The 12188-nt window shown below is 35.8% G+C and overlaps 1 protein-coding gene across 6 annotated transcripts in view; it reads left to right on the forward strand.

Moving 5' to 3' along the window:
• Kansl1l (KAT8 regulatory NSL complex subunit 1 like) overlaps positions 1-12188 on the forward strand; it is a 90915-nt gene that overhangs the window by 47433 nt on the left and 31294 nt on the right. For all 6 annotated transcript variants that reach the window (XM_076550196.1, XM_076550194.1, XM_076550195.1 and 3 more), the window contains exons 5-6: positions 142-263; positions 2948-3152. In XM_076550196.1, the coding sequence (XP_076406311.1) occupies positions 142-263; positions 2948-3152 (327 nt within the window). The remainder of the gene's footprint in view (positions 1-141; positions 264-2947; positions 3153-12188) is intronic.

The following is a 12188-nucleotide window of genomic DNA, read 5'->3' on the forward strand; positions in this document are numbered from 1 at the left end:
AGTAGGCTTCATTTTAGTGATGAAAGGATGGTTCAGTTTATGCAAATCAGTTAATACAATACAGCATATACATATACTCGAGAGAAATTCAGAATCTTAATGATGCTTAACTGTACTAAAGTGTTAACTGTTTCTTTGTAGAGTGCACAGTTGACGGAGATCATTAACAGTTTGATTGCCCCTCTCAACTTGTCTCCAACTTCATCACCCCTCTCCTCTAAATCCTGTAGCCACAAATGTCTGGCTAATGGCATTTCAAGGAGGTAGGTATTATTTGAAGAGTTTGGCTTCTAAATTTAACTTATTTTAATTTTGTTGATCTCTACCTGTTACAGCCATTTTTCTTCTACATTAAGGACTACAATAGTACAGTTAGTAGATCATGGATAGTTTTAGACATAAGTAAGTTCATGAGATTAATGTAAGTATAAAACCGTTCCATGAGTAAGTATAATTTCTAGGAATTGTAATGCTTCTAAAAAATCATGCTAGTGATAATATTAGCTATGGAAGTATTGTTTTATTACTGTGACTTCTATTTTGTACATCTTTTATTCTTTTTTTTTTTTTTTTTCCGAGACAGGGTTTCTCTGTGTAGCTTTACGCCTTTTCCTGGAATTCACTTGGTAGCCCAGGCTGGCCTCGAACTCACAGAGATCTGCCTGCCTCTGCCTCCCGAGTGCTGGGATTAAAGGCGTGTGCCACCACCGCCCGGCAAGTTTAGCCTTTCTTTAATGTAACTTTTGGAGGTTCAAATAAAACTACGATAAATATCTTTAAATATTTAGGTCATTTTTAAAAGTATCTTAAAACCTCTTCTCATCATGTCTTTAACTCACTGTTAGTTATTTTCTGGGGAACTTGTTTGTGCACTTGTTATTCACTGATTTCCTAACCCTTGTTTATTAACTAAGGGGACTATCTACCTGAAAGTGCCAAGGTTGGATTTAACCTTTAGGTTGTTAGTCCTAGCACTAAAGCCTGAGAGGAGTCACTGAGAACCAAATAAGTGTGTTTAAATGTCCAAATACACGAAGCATTGTATTCTGCCAATGAGTTATAAGTTTTTAGACTTGATATTCTAAAATGAACGGAAGATGCTATATATTATCTCTGAGAAAGTGAATTTCTACTTGAAACAAGGTCTAAATTTTTGGTTGATTTTCCCCTTAATGAGTTCCAGAATGGGGTATATAATTAAATTCCAATGAATCATTGCCATACTCTTTCCATTAATGGTAATTATCTCCCGTGAAATGCAACCATTCCTTCTAACTGGGTGTCATCATTGAAAAGCTGCAGATATGTTGTCAAACTAGTCACGATATAAAGTAATAGTTTTACCATCACAATGTTTTCAATAGTCACTTCTCAGTTATGAGAATATTGTTTGCTAGCAATATTTTCCGAGTCATTGCTTTCAGTATAAGTTTGGATTCTGATGGATGACACTAATTATCATATTAGCAAGATGTATGATGTCAATGGGGAAATGAAACTCCCCTGCTGTATTTTTTAAGTAGTGCCAATAGGAGTTATTTTTATTTGTAAAATGGCTTCTTTTTGTTTTTATCTCTAGTGATGTAAGTGTGAAGGTTGTTGAGTGGTCACATAATGCTCTGCCATTGTACACTACAGTTGGATCACCCATCAGCCAGTATGCTGGTGGTCCCTCTTGAGTCCCTGTGTCTGTCTAGCCTATCTCAAACTCACTTGTTACTTGTTGACTACTAAGTCAACTAGTGCTGGGCCTTGTAACTGAAATTGGTACCTGTTGTGGTTGAAAAGTTTAACTTATATTCGCACATAAATATATTGCTATGTATTATATATCAGTATATTAGTATATCATATGTAATATACTAATAATGTAAATGAAGTGTGTTAACTTCAAATAGCTATCCAAAATTCTATGACAGCTTATTCTGAATGATTACACTTAGGAACAGGTTCAGGTTGCCTTGAATAATATGTTCCACTGCAGAAACAATTTCATGAATATTTTTATGAACAAAAGAAAAACACACACCAAGGCACCTAACAAATACAGGGTTGGAGATCCAGGTACTCCAGTTGCAGCAAAGCGGGCATCCGTTAGCCTTTTCAGGTGCTGACTCTTGGCATTCTTAGTTTTTGTGTTGGTAGAAGCTGGTGGTCTGGTAATAACTTAGTTATTAATATATTATTATATTAATATATTCCAAAGGTTTTTCTTCTGCTAGTTAAAACTAGATCAAATTCAGAGACAGGTAACAAATGGCTGTTAGGGAGTAAAGACAGCACACACTTTTCTTTTGATGTGAAACAGTCCAACATAATCAAGCAGTTTTAACCTGGCAGTTTGTTAAATCTGTCTTTTTTCTGGGAACTTCAGTTCACAAAACCTTAAATATAACATTAAAAATTGGTATAAAGAGAAATTAGAGAATCATATTTTCCATATATAGCTTATTTCATTATTTTACAGTTATAACTTATAAGTTTTAAAAGCTTCTAAACTATAATAGGATTGTAGCTGTTTCAGAATTCACTAAAATTTGGTATGCAGTGAGCTGCTTTATTTAAGATGAATTAAAGATATAGTGAGGAGACCTTGGTACTTTTTAAGCCTTTGGTTCTGATGTACTTTACCTAAATGCAAAAAGAAATTGGCATAAATAGTTAAAACTGTGTCGTATGTGAATTACTGATTTATAAGGAACATTCATTTTATACTAAAGAGCATTTTAACTTTGAAGATGTACCTTTTGCAGGAGAAAATAGAAATTATTTCTATATTTTTGCTATGTAATTCTCCATTAATGTCAATTATTTTATCTATTGTTATCACAAAAATTGGCTAAAAGTGAATACTCTTCCATCATAATAAAACAAGAAAATTGACATTTAGTTTTGTCTTTTGTTCATTTTATTTTACCCCCATCTCCAATTATTTTATCTATTTCAGTGCTTCAGAGAACTTAGATGAGCTCTCTTCCTCCAGTAGCTGGTTACTTACTCAGAAGCACAATAAGAAAAGGAGGAAGGACAGGACGAGAATGAAATCTCCATCCTTGGCTGTCATGAGCACAGCTGCCCGAACAAGGCCGCTTCAGAGTTTCCATAAGAGAAAGCTCTACCGATTGAGCCCCACTTTTTACTGGACCCCTCAGGTAAGGCTGCATTTGGGGAACATGAAGAAAGACTTCACTGCAGTATATTTTGAGTACAATAGGATGTGAGTTATATATAGTTAGAATAACTGCATATAAAAACTTAAAATACAGTTTATAAATTAGATAATAATGGATAGTGACAATAAAAATTGGGATTTAATAAGTTTTTTTAACATAGCAGTATACTCTGTGTACTCTAAAATTTCTTTTTCTCCATTTTTTAAAAAAATTATTGTTGTTTTCTTTGCTGCTAGAAATTTAACATGGGCCCCTTGCATGCTTAACCTGCACTCTACACTGAGCTATGACCAAGACCCTGGTTTAAAAAAATAAATGTATTTTGCTGTTTTGTAAGTACATTAAAATAATTTTTTAAAGAAAATTAAATGTCAAGGTGATTTTTGAAACATTCAGGTAAGGGTAATCATGACATGTACTACATATCTGTGTTAGAAATATTTGCGCAGGTAAACACAAGGTATAAGATTAGTGAGAAACACGAATGCAGGAGGTAGCCTGGAGAAGCTTCTTCTGGCCAAATGTGGGAATATTTGAGTATCAAAAATTTTAATTTCTTCTTTTCCTCCCTTCCTCCCTCCCTTCCTTCTAAACAGGGTCTTATGTATCCTATACTGGCCTTAATTTACTGTGTAGCCAAGGATGATCTTGAACTAATCCTCCTGTTCCACCACTGGGGTGCCTGGATTATGAGTATGCTGGGAATTGAACCCAAATTTTGTGAATGCTAGGCCAGTATTTTACCAACTGAGCTACATCCCCGTCCCTATAAGGATAGTAATGAACTACGGAAAACATGAGAGGGCTAGGCTATGGATAAGTTTATAAGAGCATTTGGTAAGCATTCCCAAAGCCCCAGCGTTTGAGGCATGGTGACATATACTTGGGAGGTGGAGGCAAGATGATGAAAAAAGCAAACTCATCCTAGGCCACATAATGAGGTCCAAGCTAATGTCGCCTACATGACACAGTGTCTCAAAACAACACAACACAACACAACAAACGAAATGCACCCATGAGTTCACAGTGATGACACCGAGACAATGGATTGGCTGGTAGGTAGGTATGTAGAGAAAGGGCAAGGTGTTAATAAGTAGAATGGATGAGAAAGTGAACAAATGACTGAGCAAGAACAGTGAGAGATTAGTAACAACCCGGGGCGAGGACAAGAGGAGACTGTAAATAGGACAGCTGCATAGGCTTAAAGTACAACCACCCTTCCTGCCTGTTGTCAGGGGTTCATAATAATTGTATCATAGACAATGAGAAAATACGTCACCCAAATTATCAAAGCCAGAGTTGCCTACTAGAAAGAGACAGTATTATGCAGGGGTTTATCATTCTAATTTAAGTATGAGTAATGATTAGACAAAGCCAAGTTTAGAAATATGCTACGAAGAAACAACTAGCTTGGAATACTTAAAAGTTCTCAGTGTCATGTCATGAAGAATTGTTCTTGATTGAGATATTAAGATATATGACAGGATTAATGTGCAGTACAAAACAGAATATTGTCAGAGGAACAATTTTTCTTAGAACAATGAGAAAACTGAAGTGTGGCTGGTAGATTAGATAAAAATATTTATCAGGTTGGGGATGTAGCTACGTCCGTAGCAGCCACTGACGACATCCCCAGTCTACCATCCATAAACTCTAGTCTGGCTTCATCCCCAGTCTGCCATCCATAAACTCTAGTCTGGCTTCATCCCCAGTCTACCATCCATAGACTCTAGTCTGGCTTCATCCCCAGCACTGCAAGCAAACATCAAAGAGCATGTCTGAATGTGATAACTGTTGTTTTGTTATCTAAGAAACCAACTTATTCTAGGAAGGACCCACTGAAAGTAAAGGTTAGTGGCTAATACATACAGTAAATTAACTCCTGTGCATCTAGAATGGTACTAGTTCTGGGTCATCCTTTGGAGAACTGAAGGTACAAACATTTATGTACATTTCTATACACACTGGTTGACACAAGGCAATGTGGAGAAGTTACAATGCAATGGAGAGGGTAAGTGCTCTTACAGTAGTAGAGAGGACACAGAAAGTTCTTAACTGATCACCACTCCTCTGACAACCAAGGGGGAAATGTTGACATTTTAAATACTATACTACTAAGGACATTTTCAGGACTAGTGGTTTCAGTTCCAGCATACAAAGAAATTAGACAGTAATCACTCCTATCTTTAGACTAAAACAGTGAGCAACTTAAAGCTAATTCCTTTTCATGGATCTGTCACAGATTTGAGATTGCCAGGCTAATTGTTACCCTGAAATATTGGGAGACAGGAAAATCGAGAGTTAGAGCCAAATTCTGTTTGCAGACACAGAAACCATATGGTATACTAACCACATGGATTGCCATTCATTCATGGACTCACACATTTTAAAACTGAAAGTTAAGAGGGGATGGCTAATGGCTCTAGCATGTAAGGAGGAAGAGAACCAATGTGAAATTGGCTTAGGCATTATCTGTAACGACAATTCTTCAGGAGAAAGATTTACCACCTGAGGAAAGAACATCTTTTCCATTTTTATTACTGGTTATTTCTCACTTACGTGGGTGTGTGTAAATGTAACCAACCATCTTATTAAATAAGAAACACAGCCAAGAGATCAGAGCAATAGCTAAGAGCTAAAAACCTTACCCTTCACTGTCGCAGTGGTCCTACCTCTCCGAAAGAGACCTACTTCCTGTGTCTGTCTTTTTTTATAGAGTTTCTGTTCTGCCTTCTCATTGGTTGTAAATCCAACCACATGACCTCCTAGACACTGCCTGTCTGTACAGACCTCCAGGTTTTCTATGATTGGTATTGAGATTAAAGGTGTGTGTCTCCAATGCTGGCTGTACACTTGAACACACAGAGATCTACCTAGCTCTGCCTACCAAGTGCTGGGATTAAAGGTGTGCACCTTCGCTTTGGCTTGCTAATAGCTCTGACCCCCAGGCAACTTTATTTATTAACATACAAATAAAATCACATTTCAGTACAAGTAAAATATCACCATAGGTGTGTATATGTGGGTTAGAAACAGTTGTTAAATTCATAGTTTAAGGACATGGATACACTAAAAGACTGAGATTTAATCACAGATTAAGAATACTTCCTTTTTCACACACTTTACTACCAAACTAAAAGAGCTCCAGTGCAAGAACAGGGTATAGCTGCAGACTCTGAGAAGTAACCTGAAAGGATTCAGAAGTGAATCCGGATGTGGACGACTTGTAGCCTAAGTTAAAAAGACGGTTCACAGTATCGAAGCAGGGAGGAAAGATTGGCTGTTGTTTTGTTTTTCTGTTTATTCCCTTTTTAGAGTTTTCTTTTTCTGGGTTCTGTTCCTCTTGTACTGGTTTTATGATTGTTTGCTTGTTTCTGGAGTTTGAGTCTTCTTCCTACCTCTGTTATAGTTCCTACCTAAGCTTTTACCATTTCTCCTTCCTCACGTCCTCTCTTAACCCTGAAAATCCTCCACTCTTTTTACTTAGTAGTAGCTTCAGCAATAATAACCTTTAAACTTCCTTGTTTTTAGAGCTAGGATCTGAGACATTTTATAACCTTACTAAGGATGTAGGTAGTCATTTGCATTTTAATAACTATTTTCTGGACAAATAATTGTTTTGTTATGAATCTCTGCTTCATCTCCTTTAAAGAGTAGTGTGAACCATAAGCCCAAGAGAAAACTATCCTCTCAAAAGAAAATATATATACATCCCAATAGATGTCTAAGTCACAGTATAAAACCACAAGAAATATGAAAGACTTAGACAGTATGACTCCTTATCTAAAAGATCGTAACTTCTCAATAGGTAAAACCAAAGATGCTGAAATAGTTGAAATACAAGACAAAGTATACAAAAGCCGACTTTTAAACCTGATCAATGACATTAAAGAAGATATCAACTCAGGACCTAAAAAATAAAAAGTCTGCAACATAGATTGAAAATTCAGCAAGGAAACAAATTAAATAGCAAACAAATAATAGTAATAATAATAAATGATAATGAAGGTCAAGAGTACACTTGCAGATGAGTTTTAAAAAAACACACAAAACGCAGGATGCCTATGACTTTGAAAAACTTTGGGAGAGACCAAACCTAAGCATACATGTAATAGAAGAGCTGAGTTTCAAATGAAAGGCATAGAAAAAACTATTTAATTACAGAGTAACAGAAAATTTCTCAAACCAATGATATAGACAGACTGGGACTGGAGGCCCTAAGAATCCCTAATAAATATGACAAGAATAGAGGCTTTCCATGTCCCATCAGAGTTAACGGCGAACAGCAGAACAAGGGAAGAATACTAACTACATGAGGAAGTTAGGTGTGGTGTAACACACCCATCATATATGTAACACACTAGCCTTTAGGAAGGTGAGTCACTGGTGAGTTTGTGGTACATTGAGAATACATGAAGAGTAACAGAAGACTGGCAAAATGAAAACGAAATGTCAGACAACTCAGAAAAAAGCTACTAGAGGAAAATGTCAATGTACTCACAAAGGCATCTCCATCAGAATAACATTAGATGTGTCCTCTCAACAAACGCTTGAGAAGCCAGAAAGCATGGGATGATAGCATCTAAGAATTAGGGCTTCTGGTATGTCTGTCTGTCTGTCTGTCTATCTGTCTATCTAGCTATCTAAATATAGATAGAGGGTGGTTATGTTCTTTCTATTCCTAATTTCTTCAGGGCTTTTATATTAAAAAAAAAAAAAGGGTGCTGAACTTGGTCAAGGGCTTTTTCTGTATCTATTGAGACAGTAAGATAATCATGAGATTTATGTTCCTATTGTATATGTATGTGTTATATTTATTAATTTGCTTATTTTGAACCATTCCTGAATCTCTGGAATGAAACTAACTTGTTTATGGTATGTTACACACACACACACACACACACACACACACACACACACACACACACACACACTGAAGCATGCAAATGTATAGCCAATAATATACAAAATGGGAAAAAATAAAAGCATTTTCCCTAAAATCAAAAGCAAGACAATGGTGTTCACTCTCCATTCTTATCTAATGTATCATTGAAATTCTTATCTAGATCAATAAAGCATGAGAAAGAAATGATATGGATACAACTTTAAAAAAAAGAGAAATATTCAATTAGCCTTATTTGCAAATGATTTGATACTAAAAAGATCTTACTAGGGGCTGCATAGATGGTTCAGCCAAGAGCACTGGCTGCTAGTCCAGAGGACCAGGTTCAATTCCTAGCACTCACATGGCAGCTCACAATTGTCTGTAACATCAGTTCCAGGGGATTTAGTGACCTCTTCTGTCTTCCATGAATACCAGCTATCCACATGGTATATAAACATGCATGCAGGCAAACCCAGACACATAAAAATAAAAGAAAAAAGACTGATAAAGACTCCCCAGTAAAACTTTTTCATATGATAAATATTTCCAAGACATAGTGGAATACAAAATCAACATACTAAATACAGTCACTTTGAAATATACAGTAACAATTATGCTGAGAAGGAAATAAGGAAAAGAATCCCTTTCACATTAGCTTCAAATGCAAAAATAAAGGAATAATTCTAACTATAGAAATATTAACTGTAAAACACCGATGAAAGAAACCAAAAAAGATAGAAGATGGAAAGACACCTTATGTCAATGGATCCGCAGAGTTAATATTGTGAAAATATGTATACTACCCTAAGTTCTTTATAGATCCAATCAATCCTTACCAAGATTTCAATGACATTCTTCACAGAAAAAGCAATTTCACAACTAAATGGATCCCATATAACCAAAGGCTTTGTGAGTAGAAATAGCAGTGCTGGAGGAATCAATTACCTGATTTCAACTTATAGAACAGAGCCACGCTAACAAGACTCCTCAAAGCACTGGAAAGGAGGAAGACCGAGAACAAACCCACATGGCTACAGCCAGCTGATTTCCAAGAGGGTTCATAAACAAATTTGTACAAAGTACATCTTTACCAGATGGTAGTGTAAAAATTGGTTCTCCTGTGGCAGAGTGAAACTAGTTCTTTTATTCTGCCCCTGTCAAAATGTATACAAATTAGATATGAGATTTTAACATAAAACCCAAAACTTTGAAACTGTTTTAGCGAAAATTCTTAAAACACAGGTACAAGGGCTTTCTGTGTACAAGTCAAAAACACAGGAAAAAAGAATCGACAAATGTATGAAATTAAAATGTTCCTAGGCGCTGGCGAGATGGCTTAGTGTATGAAGGGTTTGCTCTGCAAGCATAAGAACCTGAGTTACTACCTAGCACCCCTGTAAAATCTGGGAGCAGTGGTGTGTGTATGTAGCTATGGGAAGGGGGACATTATCTCAAGTGAAACAGAGTGCAAGATGGCTCGAATATATAGGTCCAGAAGGACAGATAGGAAAATTAAAACCATATGTGGCTAACAGAGCTATGAACCTGTGGGGTTGAGATTTGCTGCAACAATGGAATATTCAGATTAACATCCATCCAACCTCAGAAACAAATCATAAACTAACACATGTTTCTGAGAGAAATATTAGAAGATATTATTCTAATGAGTGATCACCAGCCATCCATATTATACAAGAACAGGGCACAACAACTGATGATCTTCCAAAGACACCAACAGCTCTACATTTAAAATGGTTAGCAGACAAGCCTGTATGGGTTCAGCAATGGCATATATATATATACATATATATACCAGGGGTTCTGCTGGCTAGTTGGTCTAGATAAATACACACACCAGGGGTTCTGCTGGCTAGTTGGTCTAGATAAATGGAAGCTCAAGATTTAGTGACACACCTGGTCTCCAAAGTATGAGCTATAGATGAAGGCATTTGGTGTTGACCTCCGACTTCTATACATATGCATAGTACCTTCCCCTTCCTGCCCCAACACACAGTTTCTGCATTACAAATTAAAAAATGAAGTGAAGCAATAACCTATAGAATGAGAGAAAATTTGTGTCCACTACTCATCCAACAGAAGAAAGATTAATATCCAGAATACAGGCTGGGTGTAGAAGTATACACCTTAATCCCAAGATTCAGGAAGTAGAGGCAGTTGGAGCTCTATGAGTTCATGGACAATCTGGTCTACATAGAGAGTTCCAGGTCAGAAAGGGCTACATAATTAGAACCTACCTCAAGAAAAATAAATTCAGAGTATATATAAAAAACTGATCAAGCCTTCTACCATCCAATAAATAAATGGACAAATGCATTGAACAGTCAGTTCTTAAAAGAAGTACAAATGGCCAATGAATCTATAGGAAAATGTCCAGCATGCTTAGCTATCAGGTAAATGCAAATCAATACTAAACTGAGATCCCATTTCACCTTAGAATGACAATCATCAGGATATCCAGGAATAGAAATTCTTGCAAAGATAGATGAATAAGCAGAATATAAAATAATGCCACCATTACAAAAATCAGTATGTAGATAAATTAAAAAAGAATAAATTGAATAATATCATGTTCTCTCCCACTCCTAGGCATATAACTAAAGGCATGTATGTTAGCATACGGGTAAGAACCAACTGCATTTCTGTTTATCCTACCACTTTTCACAATAGCCCAGTCATTTAATCAACCCATCTTTGCACATGTTAATGGACAGAGGACACATACGCACACAGAGTGATTTAGTCATAATGAAGCAAATTATTCTTTTGCAGGAAAATGGATGGAACTAGATATTACTGTGTTAATAAAACGGGCTCAGAAGATATGTGTCATGTTTTCTCTCATATATAGAATCTAGATAAAAAATATGAAAACAAAAAGTATGACTGTTTTTGAAGAGAAAGGGATCAGTAGGAGAAAGAAATGGGAACAGGAGAGGGTAAAATATTGAAATAGATAAAATCAAAGAACATCTCATATATATATAAGAATGTCATAAAGAAACATACTTTTACCATGAATATATACTAATAAAATGATAGTCTGAAGTATCTGGTACCTATATAGCAATAGCAATTACTTTTAGTTTATATAACAATAATAAAAGGTGTACTTACCTCCTATTAACATTGTGTATCATGCCCAGCATTCAGCAAAACTCTGCAAGGCATATTAGGAAAGAACACATACTGAAGATACTATTAGACCTAACCTCAAGACAAAGAGTTGGATTGTCATATGGAAAATCTTAATTTACAATGTTATATTAGGGCCTTTAATACATAAAGTAGAAAATATGGTAGATTTGCAATGTAAACAGATGGAAAATCAAGAGGAACCAGAAATTTATGCTACAAATTAAAAACACTATAACTTAAGCTTGCCATTGGCAAGCTCATCTGTGGTCTGGGCATGGTTGAGGAAAGATCACGACACATAGCACAGACTACTGAAACTTCAGAAACTTAAATTCAAACAGAAAAAGGAATTTTAAAAAATGAAATAGAACATGTAAGAATTTGGAGGCATTGGAATATCAAAAGGAAAGAAAAAGAATGGGGCAAAAAAAGATCTGAAATAATGAGAAATTTCCAAAATTAATGGCAAACAACAAATCAAACATGTAAAAAGAATTTCAGACGGAATACCTACCTGCCCATCTATTTATCCATATATCTACCTATTATCTAAAACACATTCAAACTGTAGAATCCAAAGTCAAATCTGGGAAATGTCTGGAGGGGGAAAAACAGCTTAGCTGTGTAAGAATAAAAGAAGTATAGGTGACTTTTCATTATACCCATGGAAGCAGAGAGGGGGAGTAAAACATTTAAACAACTGTGATGATATTGACATTTTTATCCCCAAAGATGTTCATGTTCTGAAACCTGGTTCCTAAGACTGTGACTACAGGCTAAATTGTGATAGTAATAGGGTCTTTGCATATTTAAAGAACTTAATACCAAGATCATTTTGGACTTAGAATGAGCCCTAAATCCAGTGATGCATGTTCTTATAAGAGAAAAAGTAGAATTTGGGAAACAAAGACAACGAGATGAAGGTATGGTGGAAATAAAAACAGGATGGAGTTATGTTACCATAAATCAAAGAT

The sequence above is a fragment of the Peromyscus maniculatus genome, chromosome 13 (genome assembly GCF_049852395.1).
Source record: "Peromyscus maniculatus bairdii isolate BWxNUB_F1_BW_parent chromosome 13, HU_Pman_BW_mat_3.1, whole genome shotgun sequence".
NCBI classification, from domain to species: Eukaryota; Metazoa; Chordata; class Mammalia; order Rodentia; family Cricetidae; genus Peromyscus; species Peromyscus maniculatus.